The 27,554-nt window shown below is 36.3% G+C and overlaps 1 protein-coding gene across 1 annotated transcript; it reads left to right on the forward strand.

The window, feature by feature from the left end:
• On the forward strand, positions 1–27,047 carry LOC120803970 (aryl hydrocarbon receptor nuclear translocator-like protein 2). The gene is made up of 18 exons (XM_040153053.1): positions 1–34; positions 245–355; positions 15,914–16,025; positions 16,187–16,225; positions 16,312–16,353; positions 16,646–16,803; positions 16,889–16,971; positions 17,065–17,157; positions 18,392–18,509; positions 18,693–18,842; positions 21,584–21,818; positions 22,274–22,380; positions 22,643–22,793; positions 23,068–23,123; positions 23,211–23,322; positions 23,627–23,720; positions 24,412–24,508; positions 26,030–27,047. Exons 1-18 carry the CDS (start codon positions 1–3, stop codon positions 26,185–26,187), a joined length of 1,950 nt encoding a protein of 649 aa, XP_040008987.1. The 3' UTR covers positions 26,188–27,047.
• Positions 27,048–27,554: the final 507 nt, after the last annotated feature.

Genomic DNA, 27,554 nt, shown 5'->3' on the forward strand with positions numbered 1-27,554 from the left:
ATGAACCAAAAAGGCGATGAAGGAGGAGACAAGCGTGAACTCTTACCTCTTTTCCTTTTTTCCCGAAGGACATGGCTGTTCCGTTCTCACCCCCTAACCTGTCAACCCCCCCCCTCCCTTTTATGAAAAAAAGAAATACGGGAGGAGGAGGGTGAGTAAAAAAAAAAAAATGAAGTCAATTATACAACACCCCGGCTCTCCGCAGCTCCCTCCTCTCCTTATCTCCTCTGTATTACTACTACAGCTGTTGGCTCCACATGCGCCGCGGCGCTCTGTAGCCTTCAGCAGGAACACCGGCATCAGTCCGTAGGCATGTCAGCCGGTGGATGTGAGAGGACGGCGGACAGGCCATCAGGTAGGTGCTTGGTGCCGGGTCGCTCGGAGACAACAAGAGTAACTGCGTTTATTGTGCGTACTTCAGCTTGCTACTTTTATTATCAGAGACCCGTGCATCCATTTTTTTTCTTCTTTCTCATCATTCGGATGGAAAATTGAAGACGGGGTAATAGTCTACTCCTACTACTTTCCACTAAGTAGTTCTGAACTTCTTTAGTCCCCTCATACGATAAGTAAGGCCATAGTTATACCTTAGACAACAACCCAGGTTATAGAGAGTACGGTTTACTGCTATTTTTTGTTGATTCAACTTTATGGTGACATTTATAAAGGGTGAGACACCACGTAGGCGAATGGAAGAAGTAAATACCTAGCCTACCGCGTAAAGTAACGCCTCATTATCTGCAGCACCATTGACTAGAGCAGCCCGGCACCTGCCTGCTAACCTGTTGTACCTGAAATACCATTTGACAACCAGTGAACGGCCGTGCCACGCGCATAGTAGCAACGGTGGAAACTTGTCCATTCATTATTCTGTACCACGTGCTCGTCCCAGGCGGGACGCGCACGGAGGGGGAGCTTTGTTCCGGTTTGGCAGGAGGAGGGGGGAGGGTACTCTAACAAACCCCAGGTAACCACGTGATTATAACCATGACTACGATTTTTCGTAACCATAACAAAATATTTTTTATTTATCTCACTTTAACCATATAGTTCATTTGCCATGGCCACTATCTCTCTTTAACCCGCCAAAGTATTTTTATTTGCCTAACCTTCACCAAACTGCCCTCGGGGAGCTTAGTTTGTCACGTGGTTCCACGAGTTTTTGTGTAGTCTTTCTCCTTCAGCTTCTGTCAAAACTGGGTCAGTAGATCAGTAGAGCAGCGCTGCCTTCACTGTGCAGCAGAGGGAGGTAGTCGCTCCCTGCCGCATCTAAACCAGAGAAAGAAGTCTTGTCAGTTATCGGAACTTGTGAAGCCAGCGCCACATTAGCTCCAAATCTAAGCGAAACTCTATTTAATACCGAAAGATATATATATATAAATATATATATATATATATATATATATATATATATATATATTTAAAAAAAAGACAGTCACTTATTTAATACTACCAATGTGCCTTTCCAGCCGACACACTATAAAACTATATCGGAATATTAACTGAATAATAGCCGCTAATATATTATATTAAAATATATTATCAAAAATATACTATCAAATGCATTAAAATATACTATCAAATGTATTACCTGCACCATAAATTCATTATTAAGCATTGCATGCAGAGCACACCTAGTCCCTACACAAAAATAATAAAGCAATTGGCTATTTAATGCAACCTCCTTTCTGAAGTGTGCTCTAGGCTATATTTCAATATCTTCGGTAGAATAGCAGTAAATACAAGCTTAGAACATGCTCAATACAGTAATGAAAGTGTACCTCACAATTAAGTTAATAATACTATATTAAAAGTGCAAGTAATACATTTAGGTCGCCTATTAGTGTCAAAATCGTATTAATAAAATGTCCCTTAGAATCATCGGTAAAAATAATTGCCATTTGAGATTGTTCAATTATTGATGTCTAAATGTGTAATATATCGATGTTATAGCTGGTTTATCTATTCCATATGCTGTTAGTTGTTTAAAGTCTAATACTGCATCATGTTTTATGAGTTTAAGGATTTTTTGCATGTAAAATCCTGCAAATTAACTATTAACACACAATATCTATGGTTAGTTAATTCCAAAGCATGGTACTTGTGATAGATCATTCTGTTTATTTCCCTTTTATTTCCCCCATGTCTTTCTCACACACACACACACACACACAAACACACACACACACACACACACATTTTGCCAACTGTTTTATTCCAAAAGACAAGATTAAGGCAGCCAAATCTTGGATGCAAATATAACATCAACATAACGATTTAACACAATCAATACACAGGGCTCAGTGATTTAATGCGTATTTCATTTATTTTAATGTGTATTTGAAATACTAATTCCCTGTAGGTCTGTGTCCACCTTAATTTCATGTCAGTTACAATGAACTGCATAGTTAAAGGTTTAACACAGTCGAAAAATGTAAAAAATGTCAATAATAAAAAATTAATTAATTAGTTAAATAATTAAATAATAATAATAATAATAATAATAATAATACACTAAATTTTTAGAGCATCTTTCAGACACACAATGCAGCTCAAAGTACTGTACCATTAAAAAACAGACAATTTACCCAACAGTAAAAAAAAATTAGAATACATTTAAAAAGATTAACAAAGTAAAATAACAAACAGTCAATTAACACATTTCAAACCAATCCTGCAACATATCCCACTTATACATTATCCAATGTTTAAAATGCACCAAACTTAATAGTTTGACCAGAATATTGTGTAGGAAAACCGACAGCTTTTATGTTAATTTTCAATTCCATCATTTTTTTCTTCAGGCTTGGGGAGGATTTCAGGATGTATTAAGTCCAATGGCTCAAATTTTACTGAAGTCCAAAGATACTGGTGTTAGACTTTTGAAAAAAAAAACAAAAAGCCTTTCAACTAAAGCCTGTTACAAACTGTGGCTATTGTCAACAATTTCTGCATTTGAAGAGAATTAAGTATTTAAATGGCAAACAACAAAAACTATTAAAAAAAAAAAGAAATACATGTACATACCTAAAAAATGCTTTATTTCTGTGTAATCATGGTTCAAAAATGCCTGACTAACTGTGTGTTTTTGTGTAGAAGTTATAAGAATACTATTATTCCCTTCATAGTTCATATTCATATTCCTATATTCCTGCATGTGCTTTATATACAGCTCCTTGCCAGAAAAAATCATTTAAAAATGCATGTGCTTTGTAATGGAATATGTGAAAAAAAAGTCTCATATTGCAAAACATCCTGCATGTGTTACAGGAAGACCAACCAGAAATAACCAAAAACATACCATAATGTAACTGTAGGATTTAAGGCTGCCTTCTCTGCATCCATCCAAAACAACAACACTCCTTATTGGTTATGTTCCTAGAAGTTGTAGGGGCATTGGGCTCTTGCATAATGTGACTATATGAATGTCTCATGTTGCTTAGATAACGCTGTACAAAATCACACCATACTGACTTCAAGCTGAGGTGAGAAGACACAGAAATATTTATCTTGATTATGTTCCAAATGCGGCCCAGTTACACAAAGGCGACCTGTAGACAATGTTTTCCAAAGACCACTGTCGCTGGAATATTTTCTCTGTTCCTGTATGCGCAAATAATATGTCATAAAATTATTCAATACTATTGAGTCTGAGTGATTTTTCTTAACCTGCAACCACAAAAAACTATACACTCTACCCAAAGAATACACTGTTACACTACTGCTACAGTAGTAATGTGGGAACAGTTTTTTGGACGGGGGGGCGGGCACATTTGTGAAACAAGTAAAAATGTGTGAAGACTCTCATTTAAAGCCCTGGTTCTGTGCAATATTTGTTTAAACACTGTAATAAATGGATGCCAAATAAACAATCTAAAGTATTCTAATATGATATCTAATAATATGAATTCTAATATCATTAAATAGCTGCTATTTGTAACTGCAAATAGCCTACAGCCATTGACAGATTATGAGACATGGTACCCTAAACACAGACATGTAAAAGTCCCCCCACCCCTCCTACATATTAGCAAGATGCCGAGACTAAACTCTATCAGACATTCTGCAGGTGAAGACATTCTGAGGTACTGCTGCTGGCTGACAAACTGCAGCTGGACATAAGTTCTTAATTGACACAGGACATTTTGCTAATTTTGTGTGTCTTTGTGCTCGTTTTATGTCTCCTTTTAGCATTTTTTGTTTCTTTTGGTTTGTTTTGCATCTCTGTAATTATTTTGTGTCTCTTTCTGGTTGTTTTTTTCTGTCTTTGTGGTCAATTTGTATCTCTTTGAGGTTGTTTTGCATCTCAGTGGTCATTTTGTGGTCTCTGCAGTTATTTTATATCTCTCTGTGGTTGTTTTAACGTCTCTCTGTGGTTGTTTTAAGGTCTCTTTGTGGTTGTTTTGCATCTCTTTGCAGTTGTTTTACACTTGTTTGTGTTAATTTTGTGTGTCTCTGTGGTTGCTTAATATCTATGTCTCTGAACCTATTTTGTGTCTCTGTGGATTTTTTTGTATATCTTTGTTGTCATTTTTCTCTTTTTGATTCCAGCTTCTTAAATGTGATGGACATTTAATCAACAAAATAATGATTAATCAACAAAATATTAACAAATTAATCAATAATAAAAATAATTTTTATTTGTACCTGTATTTTTGTAGCTGTACTAATTAAAAATTCCAGAAAACTGCGACAGAAGGAAACAGAAAAAATATAAAAGCTATTGTAGTCACAGTTTTGGCTGGCAAAAAGTGCACAATGTACAAAAAAGTCTTAGAGGTTCACCACCTCCATATGAAGGAGCTATTGTTTAAACTGAACAGACTATTAAAGTTGTACGAGCTGCCTACTTTTCTGACTTGATTAACAATAATCCAAGGTTTCTGTTTAGTACTTTTAACCAGCTTTTAAATCCCTCTCTTTCTGTCATTCCCTCCTCATCTTCTAATGAGTGTGAGAACTTCTTATCTTTTCTTTCGGCAAGATTGATTGTCTGAGGTACAGTTTTCCCATGACTGTTTTACCCTCTGCCCCTTTCAGCTGTCCTATTTTACTTTCTGAATTTGCTCCTATCTCCCTGCAGATCCTTTTAAACACTGTAGCTCATATGCGTCCTTCCTCCAGTCCCTGTGATACAGTTCTCACAAAATTCCTAAAATCCGTCCCAGCCTGCTTTCTTTCTATACTACTCTCTCACATCCATACCTGACTATTTTAAAATTGTCAGAGTTCAGCCGCTTCTTAAAAAATCCATTCTCGACCCAGCCCAGTTAGAGAATTATAGACCAATCTCCAAGTCATTATTTTTATTTAAAATCCTTGAAAAAATCGTTATGGACCAACTCCTGAAATTGGCTGAGTCATAAAGTCTTCGACAAATTTCAACGTGGCTTTCGTCACAAGCATAATGCTGAGACCGCATTATTACGAGTGACCAACAACATTCTTATGCATGCAGACAAAGGTGAATATTCCATTCTTATTCTACTTGATTTGACTGCTGCCTTTGATACCATCGATCATGCCATTTTACTAGATAGGTTGAGTCACTGGGTAGGCATTTCTGGTACAGCTTCAAACTGGTTTCATTCTTATTTGACTAATAGATATTTTAATGTTTGTATTGACAATCATGTGTCCTCAGCTCTCCTGCTGTGTGGAGTCCCTCAGGGGTCAGTCCTCGGACCAGTCCTCTTCTCATTGTACGTTTCCTTTCAAGACATGCATATCCCTCTTATGCCGATAATGTATTTCTCTAATAAGCCAAATAACCTCAATCAACTGTTCTCCCTCCATGATTGCTTATAAGTTTGGATGTCTCATAATTCCTCCACCCAAACTCTAATAAAACAGAAATTCTTTAAATTGGGCTCTATAACTTTGCCAATGCAGTTGATCAGTTTATTGGTCCATTTTACTCAAATATCAAATCTACTACTAAGAATTTTGGTATCATCTTTGATCAGTATATGACTTTTGACCATTATGTTACTAAGCTCATCCAGTCCCGTTTTCTTCAGTTAAGTAATATTGCTAAAATCAGATGTATCTTGTCCTTTACGGGTCGAACTATTAATTCACACTTTCATTTTCTGCATTCTATTGTGTACAATTGGCTCAAAATGCAGCTGCCAGGCTACTAACTAGAATGAGACATCGGTCTCACTCTACACCTGTTCTTGCATCCCTCATTCTTGCATCCGTTGCATCCCATTAGCATCCTGTAAAATTTAGAATAAACTACAAGATCCTGTTGTTTACATATAAGGCACTGCATGACTTGGTCCCCAGTTAATTTTTTGATCTCCTTGTTCCTCATTTCACTTCTCTACCACTCCGACGGCAAATCTTGGCCTTTTATCCATTCCCTGCTTCAACTGCAAACCAAAAAGTGATCACGCCTTTGATGTTTTAACCCCAGCCCTCATCTTCCTTAATCCATCAGATTTGCTGAATTTTTGGATAGTTTTAAGCGGCTTCTAAAAACCCATCTATATAGGCAAGCCTTTTTATACAGCTCTATTTGGTTTGTTTTAGTTTGGTCTGTCTCTCACTGTGCTGTGTTTTATATTATAATATATTATAATATACAGCTCTGGAAAAAATTAAGAGGCCACTGCAAAATTATCACTTTCTCTGATTTTACTATTTATAGGTATGTGTTTGAGTAAAATGAACATTTTTGTTTTATTCTATAAACTACTGACAAAATTTCTCCCAAATTCCAAATAAATATATTGTCCTTTAGAGCATTTATTTGCAGAAAATGACAAATGGTGAAAATAACAAAAAAGATGCAGTGTTTTCAGACCTCAAATAATGCAAAGAAAACAAGTTCATATTCATTTTTAAACACCACAATACTAATGTTTTAACTAAGGAGTTCAGAAATCAATATTTGGCGGAATAACCCTGATTTTCAATCACAGCTTTCATACGTCTTGGGATGCTCTCCACCAGTCTTTCACATTGCTGTTGGGTGACTTTATGCCACTCCTGGCACAAAAATTCAAGCAGCTCAGCTTCGTTTGATGGTTTGTGACCATCCATCTTCCTCTTGATCACATTCCAGAGGTTTTCAATGGGGTTCAGGTCTGTAGATTGGGCTGGCCATGACTTGGTCTTGATCTGGTGGTCCTTCATCCACACCTTGGTTGACCTAGCTGTGTGGCATTGAGCATTGTCCTGCTGGAAAAAACCAATCCTCAGAGTTGGGGAACATTGTCAGAGCAGAAGGAGGCAAGTTTTCTTCCAGGATAACCTTGTACGTGGCTTGATTCATGCGTCCTTCACAAAGACGCATCTGCCCGATTCCAGCCTTGCTGAAGCACCCCCAGATCATCACCGATCTTCCAAATTTCACAGTGGGTGCGAGACACTGTGGCTTGCAAGGCCTCTCCACCTCCCTCTCACCATTAGATGACCAGGTGTTGGGCAAAGCTGAAATTTGGACTCATCAGAGAAGATGACCTTACTCCAGTCCTCTATGGTCCAATCCTTATGGTCTTTTGCAAACCTCAGATTGGCTCTTCTTTGCTTCTCATTGATGAAGGGCTTTTTTCTAGCTTTACACGACTTGAGCCCGGCCCGTAGGAGCCTGTTTCGAACCGTTCTCGCCATGCACTTCACCCCAGCTGCCATTTGCCATTCTTTTTGTAGGTCACTTGATTTCATCCTACGGTTGCTGAGTGACATTCAAATGAGTAGACGGTCATCCCGGTCAGTGGAGAGTCGTTATCGCCCTCTGCCAGTCTGTAGCTTTGTTGTCCCCAATGTCTGCTGCTTGACCTTGTTCTTATGAACTGCCGTCTTAGAAATTTTAAGGATGAAAGCAACCTGACAGTCACTGTATCCCTCAGTGGGAGGGATACAGATTGTGTAAAGCCAGAATCGAACCCTTTTGATTCCAATTACTTTTGAGGTACTACTAGCACTGTTTTTGCCATCCAGCTGGTCCTATTGCAAGAGGATAGTGATGACCACAGCAGTGGTTTTTATACTTTTCCTCGTTAAATTAGATTTGGTTCAGGTGATCACCTAATAAGTACCTTATTAGGTAGAATGAGGTGTGCTTGTGTGTGCATGTAGAGATGCTGATTTCAGGAAAATTTGCTGTGGTCTCTTAATTTTTTCCAGAGCTGTATTCTATTCATATTTGTTTATTCATTTATATTTTTTATGTGTGTATGGCACACGTTGTGTGTTTGTTAAAGGTGTTGCTTTACTTACTTACTTATGCAATATTGCATTTTGGAAGAGTAACAAATGAAGGTACAGTGACTACAGAGCAAGCAAGTCAGTGTTTACATGCAGTTAGGTACGTATCTGGACAGTGACTCAATTTTTGTAATTTTGCCTCTGTGCAGCACAGTGGATTTGAAACAAAGCCATCAAGATGTGATTGAAGTGTAGACTTTCAGCTTTGATTCAAGGGGTTTAACAAAAATATTACATTAACTGTTTAAGAATTACAGCCATTTTTATACAGTCCCTCATTTTCGGAGGCTCAAAAGTAATTGGACAATTGACTGACAATCAGTTTAATCGCCAGGTGGGACCCAGTCCTTTGTTAGTTCATGACAAAGTAAGCAGATAAAAGGTCTGGAGCTGATTCCATATGTTGAATTTGCATTTGGTAGCTGTTCTTGGAAATTGTCAATATGCGGTCCAAAGAAGTGTCGATGCAAATGAAGGTTTTTTCATTAGGCTGAAAAAACAAAAGAAACCTATCAGACAGATGGCAGAAACTTTAGGAGTGGACAAATCAACAATTTGGTACATTCTTAAAAAGAATGAATGCAGTAGCGAGCTCGGCAACATCAAAAGACCACAGAGGACAACCAAAGGGGATGATGGCAGAATTCTTTCCTTGGTTAAGAAAAACCTGTTCACAACATCTAGCCAGGTCAAGAACACTCTTGAGGAGGTAGGGGCATCAATGTCAAAGTCTACAGTCAAGAGATGCCACCATGAATGTAAACACAGGGATTACCACAAGGCGCACACCAAGGAACAAGAGCAAGATTCTTGACAGATGAAGCCAAAATTAAGTGTACCGGAAAGATGGGAAGAGAAGAGTATGGAGATGGAAAGGAACGGCTCAGGATCCAAAGCATACCACATCATCTCTCAAACATGTTGGAGGCAGTGTTATAGCATGAGCATGTATGGCTGCCAATGGAACTGGAACAATGCTGTTTATTGATGATGTGACTGGTGATAGAAATAGAGGGATGAATTCTGAAGTTTATAGGGCTATACTATCTGTTCAGATTCAGCCAAATGCTGCAAAACTGATAGGACAGTGCTTCACAGTACAGATGGATAATGACCCAAAACATACTGCAAAAGCAACCCAAGAGCTTCTCAAGGCAAAAGAGGTGGAATATCCTTAAATGGCCAAGTCAGTCACCTGACCTCAACCCAACTGAGCAGGCTTTTCATTTCCTGAAGATAAAACTGAATGCAGAAAGACCCACAAACAAGAACCAACTGAAGGCGGCTGCAGTAAAAGAATGGCAAAGCATCTCAAGGGAGGAAACTCATCATTTGGTGATGCCCATGGGTTCTAGACTTCAGGCAGTCATTGAGCACAAAGGATTTTCATCCAAGTATTAAAAATATCCTTATATTTATAATTATGTTTTGTCCAATTACTTTTGAGCCTCTGAAAATGAGGGACCATGTTTAAAAATGGCATTAATTCCTAAACAGTTAATGCAATATTTTTATTAAACCTCTTGAATTAAAGCTGAAAGTCTACACTTCAATTGCATCTTGATGGCTTTGTTTCAGATCCATTGTAGTGGTGTACAGAGGCAAAACTATGAAAATTGTGTAACTGTGCAAATCCTTTTGTACCTAACTGTACATAGGTGCACATTATTGGTCTGAACATCAAGCACTAATGGATTAATACAGTTGCAAGGGGTACTGATCCTGGTGCTGTACATGGATCTTGAAACTGTGGCCTTGAAACAGCCATCCATGTTAAATATCAACAAAAGGAAGTACTCTTTAATGCCTGAGTCTGAAAGTTGAGCTAAGTAGCTATGTGAATACAGACTATCTAGCCTTTGAAAAATATTGTGCACAGGCTGGCTGTTTGAGTCAGATGTGATACATGCTAGTCGTAATTTGAAAGAAGGTAACGATGTTTTGGGGGTTACGGTAATAACATTTTACACTTACAGCTCCATCAAATGAATGGCATCCTGTTGTAAACACCAACTCTGCTCTTTTGCATGTTAGTGTGGGAGAAATGGAGGACAGTTGCATTTATAAGCTGCCATGGGGGCAGCTTTGGAAACATAAGAATACACCTTACTCACATAAATGTGTAAGTGTATTGTTTTGAAATATTATTTTTATTTTGCTAAATAAACTGTTTAAAAATCTCATCAATTTAAACTGCGAAGGTAGCCAATTTTAAATTTGCACAGGGTGAATTTTGTTGTTAATATGATTTTTCCCTGGCAATGGAAAAACTTCTCAAAAGTCTTAAAATAAGTAATTAAAAACAGGAAATGCCTATCTTTCTTATAAACATGATAAATATATCTGTTTGTAGAAGCAATTCAAATAGTTAGCAATGCTAACAAACTAGCTAACAGAGACAAAAAGTAAAATTTAATATACATTTGATTCAGAGATTGTGTACATTTGGTTGCATAGATAAATGACTGTCAGCTGTGGATTTGAAGGGTCTGAATTTTTGCACTGTTAAAGATAGAGAATTAAAGTGTACTGTAGTATGATACCCTAGTTAAAACAAATAGAGACACTAACTAAAATGCTCCTGGGTGCACAATATTACAGTAAGAAATTCCCTGGGTTTCTCTCTATGATTAAATTAATACATCAAAACTTGTGTTTTTGAAAACTCTATATTCTAGCATATTTGGTTACATATAAAACAGATACTCTAAAATTACAAAATATCAGTAAAAACTTGGCATAAAATAACAAAATGTGACCTTGTATATACAAAATATTGTTAAGGAGTTTATTTCCAAAATTATATATCCCACTGAGCTAATCCAAAGTATAGTACAGTATAATTAACATTTAGAGGATGCAGCTTGTAAAATTTTTATTTTCCTCCTACCAAAACAGAAGTAACCTGCCAAGCTAAAAAGCACCATAACTATTATTACATGAATATTGACCAAATTTTGGAAGCCTGCAAATTTTAAAATGGTGCATAACTTATTTTAGAAGCTAACATATCACATGATAATTTATGTTTGTATGTATTTGTACTTTGTAGAGTAAAAGTGCCTGTGCATATATTTACAATAACATCAAACCATATTTGAAAAAAAAAAAAAAACATCAGTAAATACTCCTTTTTTGGTAAATTTATTTTTCATTAATCCGTTTACTGTGTGCAACATTTCATGAGTAACATTTCAATTTTTTTCTCTGTTGCAGGAATTTTTTTTTCAGTAATATGATTGTAGCCCTTTAATAACAAAATTTACATTTCAAAGTGTAAAAAAATGTTTTGAAAACCATGCTCTGGTGTTGCAGAATAGTTGCAGAATTAAGGAAATGCAGATGTAACTCTCACACCTTCATGAATGTTAAACAGTGTCTTTCTTTCAAAACAGCACTTCTTTCACCAGTTTTCTGGAGTTTTTTTTTTAAACTAAAAGTAGTTATACACAAATAGTAAAATCTTAAAGACACCTTGTATCCGGATCTTTGCTCTGGCTCTTTAGCACAGACTGTTACTGTAATTATGCTGTTTGGACACTCTGCTTAACATTCCCTGCTTACCTATCACTGCCTGTTATTGTGTGTGTGTGTTTGTGTGCGTGTGTGTGTGTGTGTGTGTGTGTGTGTGTGTGTGTGTTTTTTTTATGTCATAACTTGGCTCTGTGTTGGAGATAGAGTCAGGAGACATCAATATAGCTGCACTTGCTCTGCTTTTGTCGAATTTTAAAGCAAGACAATTTAACTTTGAGTGCAGAATTGAAATTGGTTTAATTGCATAAATATGTTTCGTATAATGGCATCGTCTAACAGACTAAAAGCGTGTCAAAAACTGTTTAAAGATAGCCAGCACTTATAAAAATTCTTTGTTACTTTCAGCTGTGAAGTTTGTCGGACATTTGTGGCTCCATTTATTGGTTATTTACTGGCCCTGTGTTTTGGAACTAGCTTTCATCTTATTTCTGAATTGTATTAAATTAGGTTATTAATTTGTGATTACTGGTGTACTAGTAGATTTTTCCTGGCTATCTGTCAAATCAATATTCTAAATGAGGCCATATATACTTTATTCTCCATCACTGACTACCTTTAAGTTATTCAAGTCAGATTAAATGTACACTTATTATAAAAAGCACAGCCACAAAGATGTGCATGTAGGTCATATCGTGCATACTCCTGCTCATACTGCATTTGTTACACTCTGAAACGCTTCCTCCAAGGGTGGTGGTCTATGTTTTTGTGTTTCAGTAATAATGTATGTCATCTGCTGTCCTGCAGGCTTGGCCTCTTGTCAGCACTGTCATGAGTGGTGTTTTTGGCTCTTGTGTGACTCAGAATTGACTGTCTATACACCAATCAGCCACAGCATTAACACTGGCAACTAGATATACAGTGTATATATATATATGTATAATAATGTCTTAGCATTGGTTTTTCCTTTAATATATTAAAAGAAAAACCTGAAAAACTAAAAAACGAGTGGAGAAAAAGGTAAACAGGATGACAACACCCCCATCCATAGGACAAGAGGCGTCACTGAATGGTGTAAAGAGTTTGAAAATAATGTGAATCATATGCTATAGCCTTCGCAGTCACCAGAGCTCAAATTGAACCCGTATGGGGAATTTCTTGACCAATGTGGTTAAACAGTGCACTCCGCCACCATCATCAAAACACCAAATGAGGGAATCTTTTGGAAGAATGATGTTCCATCCTGCCAGTAGAGTTCCAGACTTGTAGAATCAATGCCGAGACACTTTATGTTGGTTTTTCCTTTCATTTGTCACCCGTCTGTATATATACTATATATACTGTACATACAGCATATATCATTCAGCCACAACATTAAAACCAGTTACCAGTTTTAATATTTGGTGTACGTGCTCTGCATAAAGCAGACACTGTTGCTTCCTGCACATTTTAGCTAGTCAGCTGGCACAGGTACCCAATGAAAATTTCCTGACTAATAATGGAACAGGAAAACTGTGTGACATTGGAGCCTGTGTGTTATGCCACATCAGCGGTGGAGAGCTGTGGTGGGTGGAAGGACCTACTAAACTCCTCTGTAGGGATTAAATAAAATTATGTTGATATCATTAAAGTTCCCTCCACTGCTGATTGAGCTGTAAAAGTTAGCCTGTTTGTAAAAGCTTAATGTGTCTATGACTTTTGTACCTGTGGAAAGAATCACTATAACCTTTCAGACAGGCTTTCCTACAGATTTATGTCTGGTATTTTCTTCTAGGTATCTAAAAATAAAGTGTTATTTATATATCATTGTGCAAAAGTTGAGGATAAACATTAAAATCAACCTTAAAGCTTAAAAAATACAGTGTTTTAAAGTGTCATAGCTGATATTATAAAACTAGCAGACAAAAATATGGGTTACTTATTAAAGGTTTGCCATTATTATCAATTTCTTTTCCTCCTTAGAGAAAAAAGCAGGAGAATATGGGTCAGTCATGGTAAACAGTCACGCTGAAAAGCTTTTTTCACTTTTATCGACATTTTTTTCTCCAAATGAATGTCACAATATGGAGTATGTGAGTCCTGACAGAGAAGTAGGTCAATGTTACAGCATTATATAAGCATTAGGTAAGATAGCCCAAACCCTATTTACTCACGTGCCTTTTAAACCGATAAACAGCAAGCATAGCTGGAGGTTTGGCGCCATTCAATGGCAACCTTGAGACAGTGCATTGGGAGTTTGCCTAGAAACAGATGACTAGAGAGCAGGACTGAGCATAAGCATTTTGTGTGTGTGTGTGTGTGTGTGTGTGTGTGTGTGTGCGAGGGAGGAGGGGGTGTTGGTATGGTGAGAGACTAAGCAGAAATGAGAAGACAGAAGGGAAGAATTCTGGCAGTCCTGCACTCAGAAGTGTTTTTGGAAGGCATGGGTCAGCTTTTTAAAGTTGCATATGCCTTTTCCCACAGTTAGTCAAACATTCGTGAGTGAGATATCAGCATTTTTAAAAATAATTGCCACCCACCCCTGAAAAAACATTTATGAGCCATCCTTACTGTTTGCACACAAAAAAGTCAGGCTTTTGAGGACAAAAATGGTTTCAAGTATCATTGGATTCTTTTCAGGTTGTAACAAAGCTGTACCAAAATAACCTTAGGTTCAAAATAAAAGAAGTTTCATAGCTATGACCTAAAAACTAACAGTAACCTCAAAATTTTATGATTAGCAAATACCGCTCTAAGCACGTGTCAGGGTAAAAACAGTTAATAATAATCAGTAATACTAAAGTTAATGCTTGTTTAGTACATAGAAAATTAGTTAATTGTAAATAGTAAAAAAAACTATTAAACAATCCCGTTGGGCTATAACATAAAGTGTCCAACATAAAGAGATCCAGAGTCAATGGAAGCAAAAAAGGCCATATTATTCTTATAAGCAATTGAATATGTAATTATGAAATGTAACCTGACTATATAATGACTTTGATTTTGAAATTTTAAATACCACTGAAATTCTTGCACGGAAATATTTTACTTTGAAAAAAATCGATCTCAATGTAAGAGAACTGAATTCTTTTCTTTAAAATTACCAGTTGGTCGTCTCAAGTTGTGCAGTTTCAAAAACTTGATTTTGAGTAATTTTTTAGGGTTCACAAATTTAGAAAATTCAATGTCCACAATTCAAGATGAAAAAGTCAAATTTAATAATTACATTTAATAGGATGCATCTATTCATTCAACCTCTATAAGCAATCGAGGTTGAATGGAATCTATCAAACCTCTGTAATGTGAAGTTATGAATTATGTCAATAATTCAGATAAATGACTCGAAATTCTGATTTTCGAAACTGTAAAACTTGAAATGAGTATCTGGAAATTTCAGAGAGGACAATTCAATCTACATAAATTCAAATACATGGTTTTAGAAGTAAAATATTTCAGTGCTATGATCATATTGAAAATTAATATTGCCTTTATTTGCTTCCATAGACTTTGTTGTTCTATATGTTTTAGGTACACTATGACAGAGCTGTTTTTGATGTTTTAACAGTTTTTTCTATTCACAACCAACTTTTTTTCTGTTTATTAAAGTAGCACTGACAAAGCTAGTAAAAATTAAATCAAACTAATTAGGTGCAATAGAACTATGATAACTGAATATTTTTAAAACAATCAGTGTGTAACAATTTGCTTAACTGTAATAACAGATAAGAATCTATTTTTGCTGATGCCGCAGTTGTGAATGCTGCAGTACTCTGTAAATGATTGCCATTGTACATCGCATGATAATTACAGGTTGCACACAGGTACAGCACCGGTTGTTGCTAGCAAATATCTTACATAACCTAAAGGTGCATTGGTTTTGTTATTGTCACATAGTTTCCCTTGTTAACATTTTGTTATCCAGTCCAGGTGAGACCTGCCACCAATTAAACTGCCTACAGTTGAAATAAAAATAAAACTCTCTTGTTTTTCTATATTTGGATCAAGGCATTTGCACTTGTACTTGATAAAAACTAGAGTCTTCGCTCTTCTTGATAAATTGTCTTTTTTTTGCTGTTCAATATGTGCAACAAGCCTGTCAAACCCTAGTAGCATAGCAAGTGTTATTAATTAATTCATGGTGAATTATTAAAAGAGCATCTGTCAAGCCAGCAATATGGAGATATTAAGGTTGATATATTTATTTTCAGTGTCTCACATCCCTGTAATAGTTGTTTTCATGTATCAGATCCCGCTGCAGAGGAAGAGGGGCCAAGCCAAGCGGGCCCCTCGCAGCCTGCTATTGAGCTCCCAAGGAAAAGAAAGGGAGTTGTGGAGGAGAGGGCAGACACCCATGTACAGTAAGAGGAGTGCTATGTTGTTTTTTGAAGGAAAACAAACTCAGTGTCATTTTACTTTATATTCTCAGAAGTAAATAGAGTTTAATCACCATAAGGTTCAATTCATATGTTCTTCTTATTATACATTAAATGCCTCACAATGTGTCTATTTTATCTTACAGGCAAAGCTTTGACTTTCAAATGGATGATGACTTCAGCAGGTACACTGACTTCTTGTCTTTTTTCCCACACTGTCTTATGAGAGAATGCTGGCAAAGAATTCGATTTTTGATTGTTTTATTTGCAGATCTGAAGGAGAGGATCAGCATGTCAAAATGAAATGCCTCAGGTGATTCTGCTGTATTTTTATATCAAATTAATGTGCTATCTTTGTCCTGCAAAACCTTGGTGTCTCTGATTGGTCTCATTTAATGTATGATGTGAACAGCTATTTTAAAACCAATATGACTTCCATAATTTAAAAAATAATCACATTATGAACTTCAAGTAATTTTTTATTGCCATAACAGATACAACAGGTAGTGTTTTCTATATGGAATTTTCATTTCAAGTTATGCAGTATAGTCTAATAGCTTAATACCTATTATACATTTATTATATTTATTACATATTATCTGTAGGGAGCCTCACCGCCAGATTGAGAAGCGACGAAGGGATAAAATGAACAACCTCATTGATGAGCTGTCTGCCATGATCCCTGCCTGTCAGCCCATGGCTCGAAAACTTGACAAACTCACTGTGCTGCGGAAGGCTGTCCAACACCTGAAAGCCCTCAAAAGTAACTCTTAACCAACCTGGTAATTCAAAATGTCAGTAAAGTCTGTTCTGTTCAGTCTAACAGCTTGTGTCTACTGTGTTTTCAGCTGGGATGAGCAGCACCTTTGCAGACACCACCTACACGCCTTCCATCCTGCCTCATGATGACCTCAGGCACTTTCTGCTCAGGGTAGGTGCATATGTGCGACCCCAAAAAGTCCCATTTGATTATACAGTTTTCTATCTGTCTATTAATATGTAAATTTATCTATCTATCTACCAGGCTGCAGACAGTTTCCTGTTAGTTGTAAGCTGTGACCGGGCAAAAGTCCTGTTCATCTCTGAGTCCGTCTCCAAGATTCTCAACGTTAGCCGGGTGTGTTGCACTGATGCTGCACTGCATCACACATTCGTTTTGCTGTTTTCATCAGTTATAAATATTTTAATGCAAAGTTGCAGTGCATCTTGCTGGTTCAGCTTGCTAAGTTGGACAACATTTGACTAAATTGTAATTGGACTTTTTTGTTTTTCTCTTTGAACATTACCAAAATGAAGCAATAAATGTGTATCACTCCAAACTTACCAAATGTAATAAAAGGTTACCAGAAGAGACAAAAATAGTTAACAAAATTAATTAAAATGGACTGTAAAAATAAAAAACATTTTTGGTCAGAGATTAAAGGAAGAGTACGAAGCTTTATATTTTCTTGTATGCTCCATTTTGATTATTTAACTGAACACATTGTTTGTTGATGTATTCAGTTATATTTTTGACTCGTCTACTTGTATACTTTTTTTAGTACATTTTTCCAGCTTTCGAGCTCCATATAAAAGTTTCTACTTTATCTGCTCTCAGCATGTGCATTATTTTGTGCTTTTTCCACATAATCCTTCTGTTGCTGACAAACCAAATCTTTACAACTCATTCCTTTAAAAATGTTTGTTGTGGACACAAAATTGTGTGAGTCCGTAGATTTAATGGAAAAACATTTTATTGAAGCATTGACGAAGGTCTGATAACACAGTAAGTAAAACCTAATAATCAAGATCACATCTTGTTTTTTATTTTTCAGCACCCTGCTGAAAAATGAAGAGTCTTTAAGCTTTTATAAATGCTTTTATACGCTTTTTGAAAGTCAGTTTTTAGCACTTACAAGCTAAAATGATAACCATACCAGCTCATTCTTGACCACTTTTGCCAGCTCTGACATACACTTTAGGCAAGCAGAGAGGAACAGAGAGTAGGCGGGACACATGATATTTCGGGGCTTCCCACTAAATGACTAGTGACTGAATACATGCTGCAGCAGTTCTCCTTCTGGTTGTATTCAAAGTGCTCAGTTATAGTCCAGACACATTTACTGTATGCAGAGCTGAAGTACAGAGTGAGGTGGCCATATCTTTCAAATTAAGTTTTGATAGAATGAGAATAAACGTAAAACTGAACAAACAATACATAATGTAAGCAAATGGTGGCGGATTCGTTTTTTTAATATGCAATGCAGAATAAAAGCGAATCTGATAGTGGCTCTGACATGAACAAAGAAAATTAAGTAAAACTGAGATATTAAAAATGTAAGTAAATAGATGTATGTCATCGATATTCACAGATGGAGCTGACTGGGCGGAGCCTATTTGATTTCATCCACCCCAAAGATATCAACAAGGTGAAGGAACAGCTGTCATCTTCAGAGTTGTACCCTCGCCAACGCCTCATTGATGCTGCAAGTAAGTCTTGAATTCCCCATATCTACTTTGAGAAAAAACAAAACGGACATGGCGGACACTGTAACCCAATGTGGAATAGTTGAAGACAATTAATCATCATTGGAGATAAATGAAACTGAATACAAACAAACTGAGAATGAGCACTGTATGTCACATTAAAAAATGCTGTCTGTCTGTGTGCAGCTGGAGTTCAGGTCCAGGCAGACGCCCCGGTCAGGGCATCCTACTTGTCAACTGGGGCTCGGCGATCCTTCTTCTGTCGCATGAAGCATAGTCAGGTGGCAGGGAAGCACGAAGACAAACGCTCGCTGCCCAGTATTTCAAAAAAGAAAGGTGTGTTAATTCGACAACAACAGCAACATCATTGGGGAAATTTTGTTTTTAGCTCAGCATTCAACTCGGTTCACTTAGGGAAACGTACGTTAAGGCTCTGACCATTTATCCGAGCAGCAGCAAGCTGAGCCCCCCCCTAAAAATCACATACAAGAACATTATCTATTAAACCAATAACACATGTAGAAAATAAGAAGGATGTACTAGAGAGGAGTATCAGGTTCTAATGGACATGTTTCACAACTGCATGAATATGATTGGTTGTGACTAGTCAGCTGATAGCCGGACTTCTAGTGAAGGAGCCAGTGATTACCAAGCATTAAACAGCTGATGCTTTTTAGCTAGTACAAGCTTTTGTGTTCAGTCTGAACTAAGGCAATGCTACTTTATGAGGTTGTAGGACTCCTAATGTTCTTATTGAGAAAATAAAGTGTGATTCTAGATAAATATGCACAGAAAGAGACAAAACACATGACCAGCAGTTACACTGGTGTGGTTCTGTTGCTCCATGCAGTGTCCTATTTTGAAGTAAACACTTCCAAATGATTCTCAGTTTTACTCTACTTGAAATACCAGATAGATGGGATGTGAAGGCTATACAACAAGTGCAAAAAATTGTGCTATTTTGGATTATTTTATTTGTGTTCCTTGAGAGTGACCTCGGTGATTCAGCCTGAATTAGTTATTTCTTGAAAAGACTGGAGCTATTCAGTTTTGTATATACAGTATAGTCATGTTAAGTCATAGAACAGATGAGGAGAAAGAGGATTGAGAGGATATGTATCAAAAGATTAATAAGATATTTAAACATGTTTTTAGGCAACAAGGTCACTGTTCAGGCAGCTAGTGGAAAACAAACAAATGTAATGGAAAATTTGTACCCTGCCGAGATTGCCTGAGAGGAAATAAAGAAATGATCTGATTAGGATCTGGTGGAAGGGTGGATGAGGGTGTGATTGGGTTTGACTGCCTCTTCCCCTCTCTCCAACTGTTTGCAATAGTTTGCTGGGGTTGAATTTAAGTAGGTGAGCCTAAACCTTTATACCTATGACAAGAAGTGACCTCAATTTCCATGGAAAGAATGACCAAAAACTACTTTCTTATCTCTGTAGCTGCTTATTTAAGGTATTAACTACAGTAAGTACTGATATTTGTTGTCCCACTACATCTTTCACACTTCACAGGCAGAATTTTTAATTTAATTTAAATTTAATTTTTAATTTAATTTTTTAATTTTGAGCATTTCTCAACCAAATAAATAAAATGTCACCTTGACAGTTACTTAAATGTTGTGAAGAAACAAATATGTTATGACATACACAAGAATTAGTACTGCCTGTTGTTAAGATACACATAAATTTGTCTTTTCCTAACTTATCACAACGTGGGTCAGTTTGACTGAGTGATGCCTTCATGGAAAGAATTCAGGGTTGGATCAAGACCTTTTTTTCCCAGAGCGAGCCAGAATTTAAAACATGTTGTCCTGCACAGGAAGTAGGTCAGTTTTACAGCATTGTATAACCACAAAGTAACAAGATAGTGCAAACCCCACTTACTGTAGACCCATAATTTGCTGGCAGAAACAGGAGGTTTGGGACCTTCCCTGGGAGTGGCAAATCTCATCAACTGCACTGCATTATATACGGAAGGGAAGCAGTGACTTTTAAAATGCCAGGTCCCATAATAATCAGTTTTCATGACTTTTTTTATCATACACTATAGAAGGATAAGAATGACTCTATTAAATAAAAATACTAGAAGTCAGAGTTATATCATTACTTTTTATTATAATGTTTTGTAAATCCCATAAAAGTAATATAGTTAACTAGTTTTAGTTATAAGTCTGGTGACAATATTTTTTTTTTTCTTGTAATCAAATGCCACAGACATGGTAGAAGAGTAAAAAAGCCATCTTTAACTGCTCTCTAAAAACAAAGTTCTGTTACACAATTTTCTATTCATTTGTTGACTTTTTTAAATGTAAAATTTAATCTGTAAAGTGAGAAGTTACTGCAACTTTCATTAAATGTAGTGGAGCAAAAAGTATATTTCCACCCAAAACGTAGTGAATTAGAAATATGTAGTAACATTAAATGGAAATACTCAGGTACAGTACTTGAGTAGATGCACTTAGTTACTTTCCACCACTGAAAGTCAACACTTTACAGGACCCAAAATGGCCAGATGAGCCCCTTTAATTCAAATGAATTAGATTTACTGATTACTAACTGATTTGATTTTGGCTGAAATTTAAAGTGACTCCAGATTTGATGGGTGTCTGAAATTGCTTTAAAATAGGATGGATGGTGAAACTACAATAGCAGTTGATATGATTTGGTTTTTTGTTCTTTCAAAAAATATACACATGTAACACACTTGTCCAAATAGAGACAATATGCAAATATGAAAAAACAAATAATAAAAATGAAAGACACAGATTCAAAATAGCAATGAGAACTGGACTCATGAACATAAACACAAATAATTTTAATGCTATAAACTAAATACAGTAAAACTGATGATTAACACCTGTTAACATATCCTATTTCCATAGGGGTCCTGGTATATTTACTCAAATAAATCAGAATCAGTTGATCATTAATGCAAGTATAGAAACAACAGAAAATTTGATGTCCCGTGTGCCCTTTTTTATATTGGAAGCAGTAATATGTGCAGTTTTACAGGCAATAATTGCAACTTCATTTACCAATTTTACAACCTACTTGTTTTTCTGCCTACAGACACTTACAGATACTGTACCCTCCACTGCACTGGATACATGCGGAGTTGGCCGAGCAGCCAGCTGGACTCAGAGACTGATGCCGAGAAAGAAGCCACAAACCTGACCTGCCTGGTGACAGTGTGCCGCCTCCATCCTCATGTGTCCCACTACCCTTCCAAAGACATCAACCTCAAACCCACTGAGTTCATCACCCGCTGTGCGATCGACGGCAAGTTCACTTTTGTAGACCAACAGTGAGTTTCCCGATTCTAACTATCTGCATCTGCACCAGTTATCTCTCTGCCGTGAGGCATGGATTTCTTCTATATACATGGTTCTGCTGAGAAAGGAATGGCAGAGGCATGTTGTGATGAGAAGGCCTCTAAGCGTACAGCATGAGTTTTGGCAGTGGAGATAATCCTTTCTGTCTTTGCCGTTGTTTCTCAGAAGGAGATGTGCATCTTGATGACATCACATGAAAATCTCTTCTCATTTTTGGGAAGTAATTTCACACCACAAGTATAGTGAATCATTTTATCAAATTTCCCATATGTATGACTGATGAGTGTTAACGTGGAAAGGATCATTTATACAGTATCCATTTTCATTCCATTTTCACTGTTTTTCATTGGCACAAACCTGAGAGACAGCGAGAAAGATGGACAAAGCAAGACTAATTGAACTCCCTTTTTATCCATTCTTTCCCCAGAGCCACAACAGTCATTGGTTATTTGCCGCAGGAAGTTCTCGGTACATCATGTTATGAGTACTTCCACCAGGACGACCTGCAGCACCTCACAGAGAAACACAGGCAAGGTGATGGAGAAAACCCAACACGCTATCAAATTGAATCCCTTATCTGATCAAAATTTAGAATTGAGCTCAGATAATTGTAGTTCATGCTACACTCATGCTTAGATAATGTTTTCTTCTGTAGAAGTTCAAGGAATGGATCTTTTCTAATGAACGATAGCCCAATCCGTATTCTTAGAGTACTGACCTAACGGCAGTGTAGCAACATTTTTTTCTAATTTTCCACTGTGCTTTGTGATGACACCTGTGTCCAATCTCTCGGCAGTTCTCCAAAGCAAGGAGAAGATTGAGACACAGTGCTACAAGTTCAAAACAAAATATGGCTCCTATGTTTCACTCCAAAGTCAGTGGTTTAGTTTCACAAATCCATGGACCAAAGAAGTCGAGTTTATCGTGTCTTTAAACAGACTTATCTCGTAAGTATTTATGAGGATGGGGTTAAGTCTCACCTTCTTGTCTCACAATACATCAGTTACAGTATCACTATTGAAGAAGGGGGTGTTACGTACTCATATTTTACAACTTAAAAAACATTTTTTGCTATTTGAAACAACCCTGATAAGGTCTACTTGACACTGATTGTCCAAAAAAAATTTACCTTCTGTTATATTCCCACACTATGCTTCATATTGCCATAAAATACAGTTCATTCATGCATAAGGCAGCATATATACTACTTTGAACCAGCAGGGGGCCCGATCACACAAGAGCTGATGAGGAGGCGGGCAGCTCAAAAGCACTTCAGGGTAAGAACTACAAACTATATATTCATATGGGCATTTATCTCTTGCGTGTGAGATTATTGATGATTTTACTGACTTCTTCTTCCACAGAAGACACAAAACAAATACCCATAATTCCTAGCCTTTCCAGTGGTTTGGGCACAATGATCTATGCCGGCAGTATAGGGACTCAAATCGCAAATGAGCTCATCGACTCCTACAGGTGCATTATATGTATATAATGATTAAACTAAATGGAAATAGTCGTATTCCCTCATTTTTTTAAATATTAGATTGGTTTGAGATTAAATTTTGATAAAGCCATGAGTAATGGGCTAAAAGTTGGCATGGACATTGGATAAAATAAATATATATATATACATAATGTACACGCACACACAGTGAGGTTCCAAAAGTCTGTGTGTGTGTTTATAAATATATATGTATATACAGTATATATAGAATCATGATATGCATATATGTATAGATTCATGTTTATTTTATTTGCTTCTGTATATTTTGAGCAGGATGAACTCTTCTTCTCCATCGAGCAGAGCTTCCAGTCCATTTGGTTTGTCCCAGGAGAAATGTCCACTGGTTTCCCCACAAACCAGCAGGAGTGTGAGTGACTTAAATTACAGCGCATTTTTACTTGGAGGCAAATGACACATTTTTTTGGTTGGCATTTGTGGTTGTTGACATTCTGATCAAGGTATAAACTAACTGAGTACTTTTACTCAGATATTTAGTTTTTCAGTTTATGCTTTACCTTAGTTTTTCTATTTTCTGAGACTGTAAACTTTTACCTCAGTACACTTTAGAGGCGTGTTTTGTGTTTTCTTGCTTTTCTTGCTTTATATTCATTTTAGTGGCATAAGCATACATTTACAGGCAAATTAATGGTGAAAAGGGGATTTCTTTTGATGTTGGCACACAATTTGGGAGCAGCTTGAACAGGCCATGACCAGACAATTGATTTGGAACCTCGTGTTACAATAATATGAAGTACTGTTATTAGTAAAAGATAGCTAGATAGATACTTTAGTAATCCCGAATGATATTAAGGATTGAATTTTTCCATCGTACTACTTGTAAATGTCTTATAGCAAATTAAATATCTGAGTTGTATTTCCAGCGCTGCATGCTCACATCCTTATAGTGTCTCTGTAAACCTGAAAGTTTTATTCAAATGTCAGTGAGACAGTTTCTACTTCTGCAACCGTGTTTTCTTGGGTTTAATTAGACACTTCAGTGGAGAAAGGTGAAACATGGGGTCCTGTGCAGTGTTTTAGCATAAAACGATTTTTTTCAGGCATCCAGCAGAGAAGACACAGCAGGCAGTTTTTCACAATCCCAGTCTGACTTGAGAACAGCAGCAGGCGCTAGCAGTGCAACTTCTGAAAGTACAGGTACTGTCAGCAGAATAATCATAAATTCTATCCGATTCAGTTAATTTAATCTACACGTCTGCAAAGCAGAAGAAAAACAAATTGGCTGCACTCACAAAACAGGGCCAAAGGTTTCAAAAATACATGTGGCATTTTATATTGGCAAAGAACTCAAGCACTCTTTTTACTGTTTACACGACCCACAATTTCACAATTTCGCCTCTTAATCATCAGGTGATCCAATTAGATGATTCAAAAAATCTGATTAGAAAAATCCAACATTTGTGCGAATGCAGTTTTTATGCTTGACATAATGTAAATAATAACACCAAAATCGTTCATAATTTATGCAAAGCTGTGTTTTCATTGTTTCTATGCAAAGTATAAAAGCACTTGTATCCTTTTTATAAACACCAAAGAAACTCTCAAATATCCAAAGGTGCTCTGAAAACATTGTCTGTACTCTATAGATTTACATACTCACATAGAAAAATACAAATATTTTAGCCTGTTGGAGAAGATAAAATTTATGTTCGTCCAGGACTATGAAATTTATTCTAATATAATATATCCTTTGGATAAAACAGGAAAACCCTCTTGTAGAGTGTTAGATTTGAAAGAAGCACTCACTTAGCTAAATAAATACAACTTAAGCAACTTACAACAACATAAGTGTGGATGATGTTAGCCTGTTTGAGAAGCTAACAATTTCAGTGTGTTATTTCAGATTGATAAAAGCATTCTTTTATGTGTTTCTCAGTGTGTGTTTTATTTCCTTTAATTACTTGTGCCTAAACTCATACTGCCTTCAAAACTTCTACGTAAAATACAAACATTTTAAAAATATTTTCCAATATTTATTAAGTAAGTACTTTCTCCTTAGGATGAGAAAGCAACTGTACCATAACTTTAGTGATGAAAACCTTATACAACAAGCTAATCTTTTAACAGTAATTAACCAGTTTTTTATGTTAGCATTCAGTGGAATTGTTTTTTTATTTCTTCCACTCCTTGCTAATGTTTAGATGCTAACATTAGCTACAAATATCTTTCAAAAAGACAGAAGATAAAGTTATATTATATTTGCCCAGTAAGACTTAAAGATTCTTCTTTGTATGTGTAAACAGTGTGGATTTTATTTCACTGTTAGCATATTTTTACACAGAAGTTAGCTTATTGTTACTGTGCTTTCTCATCTTGCTTGAGTGAAGTCAAATGAACCATGAAAGTGGACCTATTTCCTTCTAAACTTTTGTGGCAGAAAAGGAAGTAACCTCATGCCTAGCAACCCTACTGTTACAGACTTGGACAAATGCAGATGTGGACAAATGCAGACCTCATGTCTGCCTTTGGAAATTTCTCTGTAAATTAGCCACCTATGTAGAAGTGTGTAGATCAGGATGAGGGAAAATGGCTCAATCTTAACAACTCATCACCAAATATAAAGACACTGATTGCCACAGACAGGATAGATTCAACAGTGTTGGCTTCTCAGGGAGGATTTTTCATGAAATCTTGTTTTCTTTGGTCTGTTTCACCCAGACGAGCCATCCCAGCCAGACTTGGACAGTATGGTGGTGCCAGGCCTGAGCAGCTTCAGCAGTGATGAGGCAGCCATGGCAGTCATCATGAGCTTGCTGGAGACGGATGTAAACATGGGTCAATCGGGGGACTTTGAGGACTTACACTGGCCTTTTTAGAGGGTGCACAGACTTTCAGCCTCGCTCTTGTGCCACTGTCTTGACGTTTGCCAAGAACTTGGGTGTTCAGCTGCTCCTTTTGTGACTGACTGATCTGGCCTTGCAAAATTGAACCCATTGGACTAAAGAGATGCTGGCTGCAGACACAAGATGGTGGACCTCAGCCATGTAGGAACACATTACTCCATTGTGGATGTTGTTAGTTTTTGTGGTATTCTTGAGACAATACCACCCCCGGCAGTTTAGTGCACCATAAGTTGGTTGCAACCCATCATTGAATGAGAGAAAATAAGAATCTGAAGACTTGATGCACAAAGATCCACTAACCTAGATGTTCAAACAGCAAACAGGGAGAGGTAATGAAAACTGAGGAAAAACTGCGTCTTTTTTCTATTGTTTTGTTTAATTCTTTGACTTAAACTTTGTGGGAGAGTGTAGCTCACTAATACATGAGCTATTTAGTTATGGTAACTACGGCAAATGTAGCCTGCTAATTGTAATGTTATGGATAAGATTATTAAACAGTACTTGGTATATTACCTCTCCTTGTTCCTTGTTTGAACATCTAAATTAGTGGATCTGATTGCTTGTAAAGATCTATAACATTATATTCAATAGCTATTAGCTTCAATCTGGTAATCAAGAATACTTGTAGATGTCAATTAACTACCTTAACAACAAAACTGAGTAATATATCTATATCAGTCCAAGGAACACATTAGACTCAGATTTAACTAAGATTTAAATAGTTGCCATTTCTGTGAATCTGATATTGAAAATCTAATATTGAAATAGTTCTACAGCTATAGATTTAATAAGAATATGTGGTCAGATATTTATGATTGGCTTCATTCTAAAGAAATTAATTTGGAACACTATACAGTTAAGAATATTCATTATATATTCAGAATAATTGTGTAATAATTGTATTATAATTGTATTATAATAAATAAATAAATAAATAAATAAATAAATAATAATAATAATAATAATAATAATAATAATAATAATAATAATAATAATAATAATAGTAATAAATTGAATATATTTTTATTTTAAAATTCACCAATTACAAATTTGGAAAAAATATCGTAACAATAAAAATTATACTATTTAATGTTTATTTTTACAGGTACCAATATACAGCGTCAACCAATGCCACATAATACAGCATTTATAGCCTCTGCTATTTAAAGAACTGGCAGAATACCATATTCACAAATGTAAATTTATAAACTCAAAATCTTTTATTTTCATTAATAAATAGAGAAATTAAACTCTACATTGATACAAATCTGTTAAAACAATGTATGAAAGGAGCTCTCTTAATAAATACATGGAAAAACAGGAGTTACTACTGTAGCCAT

Source organism: Xiphias gladius, chromosome 2, assembly GCF_016859285.1.
Source record: "Xiphias gladius isolate SHS-SW01 ecotype Sanya breed wild chromosome 2, ASM1685928v1, whole genome shotgun sequence".
NCBI classification, from domain to species: Eukaryota; Metazoa; Chordata; class Actinopteri; order Istiophoriformes; family Xiphiidae; genus Xiphias; species Xiphias gladius.